We start from the raw sequence: 15,182 nt of genomic DNA, 5'->3' as shown, positions 1-15,182 counted from the left end.
TCTGCCCTGCGATGGACTGGCGACCTGTCCAGGGTGTATCCTGCCTTCCGCCCGAAGACTGCTGGGATAGGCTCCAGCACCCCCCCGCGACCCTGACGGAGAAGCGGCTTGGAAAATGGATGGATACAGCAACCCTGAATATAAGGCTAAATGTCCTCGTTAATCATCAGCGTGTTGTTCACATTTTCCATTTCACTTAAATGGAGCAGCAAATTCAAGTAAGAAGCCTTCAGCTTCTCAAGTCATTCATCTCACACGTGTGTGCTCATCGCTATGACACTGCAGGAATTTGGAGGCCCTGACCGCGGTCTCGTCTGACACAGCTGATTGAGCCAGGCGGCTTCTCAGACAGTACGAGAGGAAACAGAAGCGTGGCAATTAATCTGGTGTCTATGTTGGTGTAGCCCCGTTGAAACTTTTAGTTCAATTGATTTCTGCTAAGTTTCGGTTGAATTAGCAGTTCAAATGTATATTCATGGGAATCTAGAAGAATGTTTATTTGTTTATGTTTCTGCAATAATTCTTACTTCTTCCTCTTTTGGAGCCTATAACAGCTAACAAAACAGAATGCTTGTAATCAGGCAATCAGCAGGGTGAGTGGGAGGAACAACAGTAGAAGTGGAAAAGAAGAAAAGGAGGGAGAGAGACACGAGTAGGAGCCGGAAAAAGAGCAGGGAGACGGAGTGAACTATATGGCGTTCAGAGCCCTGAACGACTGTCAGAACGTCCGGTGAGTACATCCCAGTGCAGGGTTGGCGAACAGAGAGCCCGTTTAGGAGTTTTACATGGAGTTCGTCGATTGTTGAAGAGCTTGGCTGCTCAAAGTATCGCCCGTTGTACTGTTCATAAGTCATAACTCAGGCTGCTGAAGTGCACCCTAGCTCTATACTCCATGTGTTATTACGTTAACTCGCTCAGTAAGCGGAATTCCCCTATAGTGTGTGTATTATCGACGCCGGCCCAAGTCTATCAGTGTACAGACTTTCCAGTTAGCGACTGGGGTGACCGGCAGAGCCCCAGTTTCCACTGGCTACATTGGAGTTCACTGCCCTGTGTGCCTGGCGGCCAAACTACGGAGCTCCGTTCCATTGCAGCAGAGAGAGAGAGGTGGGGTAGAGAGACTGAGCCACTCTTTAATTTAGTTTATTGCTCTTTGGAGTGAAGAGGCCAATTGCGTTATTTATTTTTTTTCTCGGCCACTACGCACCCGAGCCACGTATCAGGTCTGCAACGAAGGTAGGTAGAGAACTGGTTGGTTTAACTAGTAGAGACCCAGAGCGAGTTGTGCATGTTAGTGTGTGTGTGTGTATGGGGGGCCCTTTTTGTTTTGTTTTATTTTGTTCAGGCTTTTAAACTAAAATCTACAGTGTTGGATGTGTTCTATTTGTTGTGTATTCAGAGGTCATCTGCTAGTATTGTACTTGTATTTCTTGTGCATATTGAGTGTATATTGGTAACTTAATGTTCTGTCAGATATATTCATCACTCACTTATTCCTAACCAAATTTAGAAGTTACTGAGTAACCCAGGGCCCCAGCTACATTTAATTATTTAAATAACCGCCTATCTAATGGGTACCTAGCTGGGGCGCTACATTAGGCCAGCCATGCCTTTATGGAAGAAACCAGACCAGAAGAAACCAGTGGGTGGAGGGTCTGCTGCATTTTCATTTGAAACACCTGTGACTCTGAAAAACCTGGAAAAGAATTCCAACCCACTACTAATCCAGACTGCTTGAGATGAGAATTCCACCTCCTGTATGTGTAGCTTACTGCCCTAATTATCTGCTATAAAAGACATGTATAAGACATGTAAGTGCTATAAAAATGGACTATTAGCACACAATAAGAGATCCATGTACTTTTGAAAGTAGCTAGCATGACATTCCAATGTTCTTCCTTTCAGGATTCCTCTGTCTCTGGTCAATCACTTCTTTTTCCATTCTAAATTCAGGTATTCTCTTGCTTGGTTCAGAGCCAGCACTCATACCTGCCACAGCCTCAGCTGGACGATTCGACTGCGAAGGCTACAGGAGCTTATTGAGGGGTCAACAATTGGCTCCTGCTGTTTTGTCTGAAAACATTCTACAGCGCTGTGCTGTACAGTAACCAGGGCAACATAACTTCTTTCTCTTCTGCAGCAGACTGTGACAAGCTAACTGAAAGCAGAAGTCTCAGAAATACTGTCTGGAGGGATGTGGACTTGCCAGCAACTGACCTAGCTACGGTCCACCTACACAAATGCGTTCACTCGTTGCAATTACTGCCAAACTCGGCAAGATTTACAGAACATCAATTCAGCCTAATGAGAAAATGGAGCACACAACTCATCTTCTGTCAAAATCATTTGTGAAATGATGGGAGCAACATGGTACAAAATGTAGTGTGACCATTCTGTAATGAATTGGTGTAAAATTAGCTCCAATTATTGCTATTATATTACAGTTGTGACTTAATAGCATTGCATCATAAAGCCTTCAGGACGTGGACACTGGAAATGTCCAATGCGTGCATCAAGTCAAACTGTCAACAAATCATTGAGTTATCAGAGAATCCTATGGTTTCAGTCATGTGGTTTTTCTTTTACCTCGACAAAATCGATATAATAGGCTGATCCTTATGCAGTTTCCTTTGAAAGGTAACGATAATATCAGCTAATTAACACAGATGTGAACAATGCTAGCCTTTAGATAACTTTGGCTTATGTTAACAGCCGAGAGATAAACAGTGTCTCCCTAATGTAGCAGCAAGCAGCCGAGTATAACTTTACTCTCTGTTTCTAGAGATTTAAATGAAGTTCGAATGGAGCAAACACACACATTTTCTAAACCGCTTATCCTTCTGGGTCATGGGGGAAAGGAGAAACAAACATTAAACATAAGACTGAACGTCATGGGTCAAATGGATTTTGTAAGTGTGCTAGTGCAGAGTTGCCCTGCACTGCATGACTGAAGATGTGTTTTAGCTGCAACAGCTGACTGCAATGCTTACACACAGCAGCCACTTTATTAGGTACACCTTGCTAGTAAAAGGTTGGACCCACTTTTCCCTTCAGAACTGCCTTAATTCTTCATGGCAGACTTTCAATAAGGTGTTGGAAACGTTCCTCAGAGATTTTGGTTGGTTATTTGAGTTCCTGCTGCCTTTCTATCATCTGGAACCAGATGTCCATTCTCCTCTGACCTCTCACATCAACAAGGCATTTTCGTCCACACAACTGACCGCTCACTGGATATTTCCTCTTTTTCGGACCATCCTCTGTAAACCCTAGAGATGGTTGTGCGTGAAAATCCCAGCAGATCAGCAGTTTTTGAAATACTCAGACCAGCCCGTCTGGCACCAACAACCACGCCACGTTCAAAGTCGCTTAAATCCCCTTTCTTCCCCGTTCTGATGCTCGGTCTGCACTTCAGCAAGTTGTCTTGACCACCTCTACATGCCTAAATGCACTGAGTTGTGGTCATGTGATTGGCTGATTAGCTATTTGTGTTAACAAGAAATTGAACCTAATAAAGTGGCTGGTCAGTGTAGATTGTGAATGTGAGCTGTGCAGCACAAACACCTTGTGAAGCAGGACCTTCTTTTTGAGATTGCGCGTGACATTAACGTGTAAAGACATAAACTCCCGACAAGACACGACAAGACTTTTAAATGATTATTTCAGGTGACTCACAGCAGCGCACGCACTCCTGCCTCCGTAATCCTCCTTCTTTCAATTTTAACAACAAAAAAGATGTTTTTATTTTCATGATTTCAAATGATTTCCTTCTTTAACAGTTTCTGAACATTGGTGCACAAGTTCTAAAAACGTGTAAACTCTAAGCATTTGTAACTAAAACAATCAGCTTCCTCTTAGAAATCAGTGCCTTCATAAACTCGTAGGACATACTGATTTCTGTGATCTGCCGAAACCACTGAAAGCTGAGGGACAATCTATGCATTTTTCATGTCTGCTTGAAATATTTCCATATTTAACTCCACTTAGATTTGGCCATTTCGCTAATAATAGTAATTCAAATGCAACAGAAATAATCAGATTATGTTTCTTCAATATAGTAATCCCTTGGATTAGGCTACAGATTTTAATAGTTAGTCAGTAAACTGTACCTGAATACATTTTAAAGTAACCGTTGCAACTCTATTTATGGTTATAATGGTAGTAATAATAACCTGTTAAAGCCTCGAGCGGGACAGTGGAGTTTTCAACACCAACAGTCACCATCCACCGAACCCTACAATAGACATACCATTCTCTCCATCCACTAATACAAGGATCACCAGTCTTTCTGAGTCATTACTGACAGGGATTTATAAAAGACATTCTGCATTTATTCCTGCTTTGCTTTGTTTCAGTTGGTCTACAGAGAGTTTGAGGGGTACTCAACACTCCGACATTATAATTATCCACCTTAAAATAAACCACAATTCAGTGTGATTGCAATCCTGAATACAACTGGATGTAAAAAGGAAAACATACTTCACAAAATCAGCAGATTAGCGGACTGAGAACGTACAGTACCGGGAGAAAAGAGTTTCAGAGCCGTTTCACTTCACAAAGCTGCAAATCGAATCTCACACACAATTACACCTCTATTCTTTCAGAAACAATGACCTGATAAGGCGCGCTTTTGCAAATGGCTTTTTGATTGGAAATTGCTTTAGGTGTCACCACACGGCTCCCTGCGAGAGATTAGCACACAAGCACTGTCCCCATTTCCTCCAGCAGCATCCGCTCCAGAGATGGCAGATACACTTTAAAGAAATAGTTTAGGTTAACGTTTAGAATTTTACCTGTACTGCAAATGTTGTCGAACTGAAAAGGTACGTTTGGTGTCTAAAGTTGGCTTCTGCACTGGAGCTACAAGGATGGCATGGCTAATGTAGCTTAGAGCTTATTTGGGCCTGAAACTTTGAATTAATCCAAAACGTTTCTGAAGCACAACATTTACAGTCTAAACCTGTCACAAACCTGACATTTAGTCTGCTGTAAAAGTTTATTTATAAAAGCTGATATTTCTCATAATAGTTCTGGTAAAATCACAGTGTAGTGACTATAATAGCAGTGATGATCTGATAAATATAATAAATAATGTAAAAAAATATGTTCATATTTTATATTAACATTAGATAGGCTTATTATTACCATATATATCATGAAATATTATACATGTCTCAAAATACAAATCTGATCCATATACATGTCTCAAAAACAATCTGATCCATATGGTATCAGTAGTGAAACATGAGCTATGGTATTTTAAAAATGGTCCCATCTTGGTAAACTTGTCTTATAGAAGGGGCTGCATACAAAACACAAAAATAAGAGTAGTAGTATAACACACTTGAGCACATACGATGATATGAATTTTTTCACAATCTACAAATAACAAAGCTTGGGTCTCTTAGAAAATCTACTAGAAGTGGGAGGCGGTTTTGAGAACTCAAACGTGAAATTTAAGACACATATTTGAGAAATAACGTGTTGTGCTGTTACAGACCACGGGGTTCACCTTGAATGAGCATTGAACTCAAAACCCTTCTGTTAGTAGTCAGAAGAGCTATGGGATGAATCACCTGCCGACCAATAGAGGAAATGAATAAATATGATTAAGAAAATGAAAGACATTAAGAGCTGGGATGAACAAATCAAACAAGGAATGAAGTAAAAGGCGAAAAGCAGAAAACAAGAAAAGTGGCTGGTCATCAAACCAAGACACTGGCTGAGTCAGAACAACCTGTGCATAGCAGCATGAACTCAAGACTGAGTGCTGAACAGCGTGTGAGCACCTTTTATGTAGAGTGTCCCCAGCTGCTAACACTCAGCCCAAATTGCTCAGTCTTGGCTCTCTGGCTCCATAGCAGGCAGTTTGGATGTTTCATGTGAGCAGTCGAGTCTCACATTTGGACAAATATATACAACCAATGTAGTTAGTAAAGGAGGTTTATTCTCCAAGTAGCATGGAGAATAGAAAACCACAAGCCTAAATCATCATCTAAAAAATTACACTGATTAAAAAAAACATATTGCACAGCTAAAAACAAAAATGGACATTTTGAAGCCTGAATTTAGTCTGTATTTCTGTCTACAACTACATTAGCCTTGTATCCCCTGCTCTAAAAGAAGTAAATGTCAGACACCAGACATGTCTTGGCAAATCAAGTACATTTGGAGTACGAGGGGTAAAACAGTGTAAATCAGATTTTCTGATAAACTATTCCTTTAACCATGCCCATTTCAGAGTCGGTATGTATGAAGGAGGCTGAGACTGCCCACAGTGTTGCAGTCGACCGCCTGCAAGCACACATACAATACTCATTATTGTCCCTGTTCACAGAAGATACTCCAGTGCTGCACTCTCCACAGGGAGCACAGCTACGGTCCAGAGGAGAGTAATTTGGAGGCTGGCAGGGGGAAGCGTGATGTGTCTTTTCAGAATAAGGGTGATTGTGTGCAGTTTTTGTGCTATATTGTGCAGCATCTTTGAATGACAGGTCATCAGTCAGCTTCAGTAAAAGCTGACTTCATCAACACAGCGAGCTGTGCAGTCTCACAGAGGACTAAATTATTCCCTTACACCTTGAGTCTACTTGTGTAAGTATGAATCTAGATCTGTTCCAGACTCAAAGCAACTAGCTGTCAACTTCATTATAAAGGGAAATGCACGCTTTCACTACTTAATTTCTCTACTTCATGTATTATATAGAATTCTAGAGTCACAACCATCATTTTGTTATAATATTGAAATGTAATTTACAAAACTAGAGGGGGAAAGTTCATGAACAAACTTTTAGCTGACCAGTCCATGCACGGTATCCCAGGTAAGTAGGCCATCATGAAGGTATCCCTGGTGGTTGCTCAGGTGCTAAAAAGCCATTGCTATGGTATCCCAGGAGGTTGCTGAGGTGTTGCTAGGCCAATGCTACAGCATCTCGGATGGTTGCTAAGGAGTTGTTGGCCATTACTCCGGTATTTCTTTGGGTTGCTAATATGTATGCATGTGTATGTCTGTATGTAATGTCTATGGGGGGAGAGAGAGAGGTCCCGTGTGACAGCAAGCTTTCATTCATTTTCTATGGAAAAAAAACTGTATTTAAATTAATGATGTGCATAAAATAGGCATGCAATCACACTTTTTCCATATAAGTTCTACAATACTGCAGCATTTCATGGTTCTAGCTAGAAAATTGAGGTATAATTGTATAGGTATAATAACAATAAGAAGAAGATAATCAAGAATAGTAACTTGCATGGTTACATAGTTACATAACTAATTATATTTACACAATCCAAACATTTTAATGCTTTTCAATCATATAAAACATTTCTTGAAGACGCATGTACAATATTTTTATGGTAGCCTCTTTCTGCAGAACGTCAGAATGTCTTTCATTTGAAAAAAGTGCTGATCAAATTCTGAGGCACATATCAATAAATTACTGTAAGTAGTCATCCCCTTAAAATTCCAGGCTTATTAAATACTAGGGCCTATTATTCAGTAACTAAGGGACTAAAATACAAATTGGCTCAACTATTCTTAGGTTATAGAAGTGCGTAATAAAAGGTTTGACCCACTGATGGGCCCTGGCCATTTAAAGGGATAATTACAGTTTATTATTTATCATTTAATAACTTGTGGGTTTTTCCCCAAAACTTCAAATTTGAAAAGTACCTTCTGGTGTCTAGCTTTGTGAATATACACTCTGTAACTATTTTTGAATAAAATAACAGCAATTATTAATTTGATGTTATTCCAAACTTCACTTTCTGTATCGATAGGTTTGATTTTGCACCACTGACTGTTTTCCTTTAGTTTTGATCTCATAAAATGAAAACAATGTGACAGACATATGAGAAAAAGACTGAACACGCCACAAAAAAAATTCTCTGAATTCAAATCATAATAACGCACCTCCTTTTCAACTTACAAACACAAAGCAACAGCATGCGTGTGTTATCACCAACAATAACCTACCTTTGTTAGAATGACTTAACATTTCATCCTCTTTATCCTGTGATACTTCATCTCTTATAAACCCCTGAGCTGAGGTCATTTCCTCCACACTCCCCTTTAGTCCTCTCTCATAAATGTAATCACTGTACTAGTCCTCAGATCGTATGTAGTCAGGTATAATTGAGCAGCTGTGCTGTCCGCCCATTTAGACCTTCACGTCAAGGCTTTGAGAAGCAGCTGGAGAGCAGGCCCACATTCAGCCTGCGCTCTGCCAACCCTTCATCTACCTCCATTAAGTCTAACAGCAAACCAGCGGCCTGCTTGATTCAGTTAGACTCAAGGCAGACTTAATAAGAGCAATAAGACGGGCTTTCTTCTAATCAGGAACTCCCTTCACTTAAAGCCTTAGTGTTTATTCACGCCAGATTTGGCCAGAGCTTTTGCCAGTAGTTATTATAAAAAGGCTAAACCTTAAAAAATCTAGGTGTCCCCAAGCTTTTGACAGGCAGCACACATCTTTTTTATCATGTAAGGTGCTGTTCGCACTGACCTCCTCCACACTGGACGCTGCAGCTTTCCCAGCTGCTGTGTGTCCACAGGTACAGGTACTCGGGCTCTCTCTGCACCTCACTGCTGCTCTCCTGAGACTGATTCAGAGACACTGTGTACTCATAGTGGATCCCATATGACTGATCATGGAAGAGGAGAACCTGGGAGGAGAAGCAGAGTGGAATACTGAGAGAAGATCAATAAAAAAAGAGGTCAGTGCAGCTGAGATCGACTGGAAAGGTTGGGAAAGAACCAGCATTCTGGGAATTTTATTCTATTATTTATTCGAATGATATCAAATTTATAGAGCCTGATGTAGAATCGGTACCACTGTACTGCCCTTTGCACTGATTAATGACTTGAGGTGTAGTATAAGGGGTAAATAATCACAGTGGACACAGGATAGCTGTCACTAAGACTAATGATAGATGTCTGATACAGGTATGAGAAAGCATCCTTTCCCTATGAAGGCAAATAAGAGGAATATATCCCCAGTTATTCTTGTTTATTTGGCCTCTGACAATCTATGATATACTGATATCTTGATCTATGATAACTGATATTTGGGGCAGTCGTGGGCTGGAGGTTAGGGATCTGGCCCTGTGACTGGAAGGTTGCCGGTTTGATCCCCAGAGCCGACAGTCCATGACTGAGGTGTCCTTGAGCAAGACACCTAACCCCCAACTGCTCCCCGGGCGCCGTGGATAGGGCTGCCCACCGCTCCGGGCAAGTGTGCTCACTGCCCCCTAGTGTGTATGTGGTGTTTCACTTGACGGATGGGTTAAATGCAGAGGTGGAATTTCCCCGTTTGTGGGATCAAAAAAGTATCACTTAATCTTAATCTTATCTACAAAAATGGAGAAAAATGTAATATATCACTGTTGTCAGAACAAATCCTTGTATCTCCAAAATGATAACTTTAAATAAAACTATAAAACTTTATTTTTAATGTAAGTCAACTGAACCAGATGTTTTTCCAAGGCATTTTGGGCCATTTCTTTCGGTCCATTCAATACTGCACAATGTAAAGGAAAACAGTTGTCCCGGTTGTTGTTGAGATGGAGGGGTAGGGTGAAGTGTTAGGGCTACATGGCCCTTCTGATTTTTCAGAGGCAACTCTACAAATGGACTGTTATAAGACAATTCCCAGATGGCTGCTCAAGCGACCAAAGAGATACACATAAATGTATTTTCTCTGTTAAAAAGCCGTTGTATTGTAATAGCATTTCATGGTCATTTCCTTCATAACATGCATAAAAATCACTAGTAATATGCTGATGTCACTACCTAGCGAAATTTCCTGGTCTACCTTAAAAACTTACGTTCTAGTACCAGAGGTTGCTACACCATTTAAGGTGGAACGGGAAAAGTCGATCAAATTCAGCTTCATATCAGTGAAGAATTGGTGGCGATAATAAATAATTGTCATCCCCCTCTTTGAAGGTCCAAGATGCCCTAAATGTATTTACGCAGTGAGGAGCTGAACTTCCTCCTGAACTTTCCTCCTCTGCTGTCACTGCAGGCTGGCACGGCCGCCTACAGAGTAGTGCTAGTAGCTGTTAACGAAAACATTCTGGGTTTTCCACATTGCAAGAAATAGTATTGGTTTATTTGAGATCTTAACACTGTTACAATGACGTACCTATGTTCTATCTTTCCAGGGACTCCAGACAGCTCATCCAGTTCCGAGCAGAGAATAAGCAGCATTTTCTAAAATCAAAAAGTGCTGCAAAACCACTTTGGGAGTGAGTCATTTGTTTTAAAGCTGCTTCATTGCATACAAACATTTGACAATCGCAAATAGATGCCTAGAGCCCACACAAGTGAGATCACCACAACTGGAGGCGGGGTATTGGAAATAGCTGGAAAACCTTGTCTCGTCTGTTTACGTAAAAGTCACTGACGACAACTGATGACGTATCCGGTTCTTGAAGGGTTGTCCCATTTCATAGGGGGAAGATTTCAACCATTACCCCTTGTAACTCAGTTTCACGGGGAGGGTTACACTCGAAAACAAGGGGTAGGGGTAAAAATAAGAAATGGGATTGGGCTCTTTTTAATATCTTGTTTGTTTTTGTATAATGCTCGGCTACATTGTAAATGAGGGCCTCCCTCAATGTACTCAAGTCAAGTCAAGTGGCTTTTATTGTCATTCCATCTATGTACAAGTACACAGTGGAGTGAAATTACGTTCCTTCAGGAACATCACGGTGCAACAAGGAACAAAAAAGATGGGCCTTCTTCAGTCTCCGCAGGAAGTAGAGGCGCTGCTGGGCTCTCTTGGCTATGGAGTTGGACTTGAGGGACCAGGTGAGGTTCTCTGTGATGTGGACACTGAGGAACTTGGTGCTCCTGACGATTTCCACAGCAGAGCCAGTGATGTTCAGTGGGGGGTGGTCACCTCCTTCTTAGTTTTGTCTACATTCAGAGACAGGTCGTTGGCTCTGCACCAGTCCGTTAGCCGCTGCACCTCCTCTCTGTATGCTGACTCGTCGTTCTTGCTGATCAGACCCACCACAGTCGTGTCATCAGCGAACTTGATGATGTGGTTTGAGCTGTACTTTGCAGTACAGTTGTGAGTCAGCAGAGTAAACAGCAGTGGACTGAGCCCCTGAGGGGCACCGGTGCTCAGTGTGGTGGCGCTGGAGATGTTATTTCCTATCCTGACTAACTGAGGTCTCTCAGATAGGAAATCCAGGATCCAGTTACAGAGGGAAGTGTTCAGGCCCAGCAGGCTCAGTTTTCCAATCAGCTGCTGCGGTGTGATGGTGTTGAATGCTGAACTGAAGTCTATGAACAGCATTCTGACGTAGGTGTCTTTATTGTCTAGGTAGGAGAGAGCCAGGTGGAGTGTGGTGGAGATGGTATCGTCTGTTGAGCGGTTGGGGCGATATGCAAATTGCAGTGGGACCAATGAAGGAGGAAGCTGGTCTTTAATGTGCCTCATGACAAGCCTCTTGAAGCACTTCATGAAGATGGGAGTGAGTGCAAAGGGACGGTAGTCATTGAGGCAGGACACTGGAGACTTCTTCGGCACAGGGATGATGATGGTGGACTTGAAGCATGTCGAAACGACTGAATATGTCTGAGAACATCAGCCAGCTGTTCGGCGCATTCTCTGAGAACTCTGCCTGGTATGCTGTCGGATCCTGGTACTCCGAGTTGACTGATTATTATATCACTACTGATAGCTGAATAGCTTGGCTAACAAAGCTCACATTCACTGAGCTGTCCATATTTTTCTCCTCTTTAAATGCGCAGTTGTCAAAGTCAACAATTCTAAGTGGCAACAAGCCACTTATGAGTTAAAGTGTTCAGAAACCTCTTTTGTGGAAATGTGTAATTGCATGCAACACATGGAAGAACACTCTCTAACGTAGGTTGTGTTTCGGACCCCTTCCCCGAGTGGATGAATGTGATGACAGAGAACACTTTAAATGAGAATCAAAAGAAAAATCAGCCAAAACTTGGTGAAGGATGAGTCTTCTGAGGATGTGAGTGAATTATCTACTACTGTCATCATATCCTCTTAATATAGTATAATGTTGATTTTGCATTCGAGACTTAAACCTCGAGCCGGGCCTTCTTTTTGAGCCTGTGCACATGATGCCAATACATTAAGATGTGTGATGTAGTCCAATTCATTAACGTAACTTCTTTTCATTTTAACAGAACAATCTTAGGTGGTGTAGCTTTACACTAAAAAAAGCTGTGTTTACTTGTTAGCTTTGTTTTAGTGCAAAATTAAAGAGGCAGTCTTTTCTTGGCTGATTGGCTACATTGAAATTTGGAATGCATTTTTTGTCAAACTAGAGCTTCAAACAAAAAACAAAACAAAACATAATTACAAGTGTTGTCAGTTCATCAGCAGATAGACTCCCAGCAACATCAATAACTGACTCCATCAGGCCATGAAGATCCGAAGAGCTTCACACTGGTTAGCCAGCATATTGCCGGGAGCGAGACAGAGAAAGTACTCTCATCCATTCTCTGTAATCATGTCCAAGTAATGGCACTCGACTCTTCCTGCTGGCTCAAACACACCAGAGTAAGGGCTCTCCACTATCTCTCTTCAATCTGAGGGAGGCTGTTTTCTCTATCGCTGAGGGGCTAAGCTAAGCAGGCTAATGGTTTGTGAACAGAGTGGCTGCCTGAGTGATCTTTGAACAAGCACATTCATTGGCTTTTTCCTTCCTCTCCTATCAGCCATTGTGTACAGTGTGACTGGAAGCCGTTTAACGCCACTATTTACTCTTCCGCATTAACACCTTTTTCACAGGTCAATCTGAAAATGACACTGCCACTGGTTTTCTCCCTATGAATGACAAGCAAGGAGGTTAAAGAGGTCAAGTTGTGCCCCCCTTTATTAAGAGCAAGGTACAACCAGCAGTGTATAAATGTCCCTGGCCACTCTAAAATCTATTCACTGATGACCATAGAAGAGCTAGAACCAATGTGTCAAGCACAAGGCCCATGACACTCGTTTCACCCTGACTTGCACTACATTCCCCAGTATGCACTGCAACACAGTGTGTGGTCTGATCCCCTTTCTCCAACAGCAATCTCTGGGTAGGCAGTTATACAGATAGAAAAGATGCCCGGTGTCTAGCTCAAGCAAACAGGCAGAATTTAAAAAAACTATTTCATTTTATTTAGAATTATTTTAGAATAAATATTCATTCCCTTTTTTCTGTTGCAGTTTTGACATATTTGGAATAAACATCGGCCGGTTCAGGTCATAGCAAAATGAATTTAAAATAAAATAAAAGCATAGCCGGCCCAGGGATTTGCCGAGTTCTGTGCTAGACTATAACTGCACACCATCAAGGTGGTACTGCAAGGGAGGTGTTTCTAATAAAGTGGCCACTGAGTGTGTAGTGACCCACAAACCAGCACACATGAAGGTTTGTCAAAAGTTGAAGAGGAGTCTTAGCACTTGCTGTTACATTCCATAAAAAGTTTATAAAAGCACTCAATATCTAGCTAAATGTTTCCTTATTATAAACACCGGATTGATAAATTGCTGATTAAGAAGTGTTTTATATGAAATTAAGATAGCAGATTTAAAAAGCAACACCCCCTCTTGGCTTAACGCAGTCTGCAGCAAGCAGGTTAAAACATCATGTAGAGGAAACAGCTAAACATGTTTTCTGTAGTATGTAGGCCTGATTAATAAGATGTAGATTAGTCAGTGCATCTCATGTGAAATTATGATGCCATGTTGTAAATGCATGACACATTAACATCTGAATAGCAACACCTACAACTCTTGCTTTAAGGTGGTTTGCATCAAATCATTCATGTAAACCCAGATGAACCTGCGTCACAGCCACTCCGAAAGCCCTGGAGCTCCTCAATTTTGCTAAAATATTCCAGAGTGGGATGAAAACACTTGAGCTGTTTGAAGTTAAGTGGCTATGATCCAAGGGGGGGGGCTGTTCCGAGCCCGTTTCATTTCTTTATTGCACTAATTGGTGGAGCTTTCACATTGCTCCTTCGGGCTCCTCTAGCAAAACACAGCATTATCCTCCAGAACTTTCCTGACTGTAGGGAGCAGTGTTGATTGTATCTTGCATGTTCCTGAAGAGCTTCAGGGAAAAACCTAACTGGAACAAGGTGTGAAGAAGATTTCGTTTTCATCTGATGCCTGGCTAAAATGAAGGGCTTAGCAAAGTGCATGATGTCATGATGATGTCATGTAGATATCTGTCTCCGGAGAACAGAGCTGGGAAAAGCTGTTCCAGCACCGTGAAGGTTTGAAGGTCCAGGTCTACCAAAACAGTTATTACTCTAAGAATGATTGACGCGTGCTGTTTCCCAGTGATTTGGCGTGTTTGTTCTGGATTAAGAAAACCAAGAGCTTTCCAAGTGCAAAGTGGCACGCTTTGCTCATTTTAAGCATACAGCAAGGCTCTCAGGTCATGGAAAATGGTTCTGCCCTTTTCAATGAAGTCACAAAAGCTTTTAGTGAAACAAACAGCCAAACCAAACGTACGGGTTTGTTCCTCCTAAAAAGGACAAACAAATGTGTGAAAGAGTGTTGAGCTGTTAAAAGAGGTAAAGGTGTTCCCCAGGGGTACGGACTGAGGCCTGATGAGTTTACCATGAGGTGGAGAGGCGTCTTAGTGGGCCCCTTGGCAGACATCTTTTCCCACAGCCCCCTCCGAACGTAGCGGACAGTGGTGCCGGCGAGCTCAAACTCCCCTGGCAGCTCGATTTTCCAGTCGTTGTTTATGGATCTCTTGCCTGAGTCTTTCAAAGCTGAAAAAGAGGGAATAATAAAGGTTATGCATAAGACAATACAGATGCAAAGCATGGAAAATGACATGATAACTACAGATTCTTTGCTGAATTCAAAAGCAAATTGCTACTACTACTACTACTAATCATCATCATAATAATAATAATAATAATAATAATAATAATAATAATAACAACAACAACAACAACAACAACTAGAAACATGCATTTTCTAAAGGAAATTCAGAATGGTTGCGTAGCTGAACTGGTTCCCACTTCCTGCTAGGCTGTTGCTAGGCGATTACTTTGGTATCCCAGGTGGGTGTTTGTAGGGAGTTGCCAAGAGTTAGCTTTGTGTTGCTGGAAATGAATGGGAGTCTATGTAAGGAATGAGGGATGAAAAAACAACACAGAGGAGTGCGGGTCAGTATAGCTGTGGATT

General features: G+C 41.7%; 1 protein-coding gene across 1 annotated transcript in view; it reads right to left on the bottom strand.

The window, feature by feature from the left end:
- adamts17 (ADAM metallopeptidase with thrombospondin type 1 motif, 17) overlaps positions 1–15,182 on the bottom strand; it is a 178,222-nt gene that overhangs the window by 31,363 nt on the left and 131,677 nt on the right. Inside the window, exons 17-18 of the mRNA XM_037545550.1 lie at positions 14,604–14,761; positions 8,502–8,661 (exon numbers count right to left, since the gene is read on the bottom strand). Of these exons, the coding sequence (XP_037401447.1) occupies positions 8,502–8,661; positions 14,604–14,761 (318 nt within the window). The remainder of the gene's footprint in view (positions 1–8,501; positions 8,662–14,603; positions 14,762–15,182) is intronic.

The sequence above is a fragment of the Pygocentrus nattereri genome, chromosome 15, assembly GCF_015220715.1.
Source record: "Pygocentrus nattereri isolate fPygNat1 chromosome 15, fPygNat1.pri, whole genome shotgun sequence".
In the NCBI taxonomy this organism is placed as follows: domain Eukaryota; kingdom Metazoa; phylum Chordata; class Actinopteri; order Characiformes; family Serrasalmidae; genus Pygocentrus; species Pygocentrus nattereri.
Note: the sequence above shows the minus strand (reverse complement) of the source record. Positions and strands in the feature narration are given on the sequence as shown.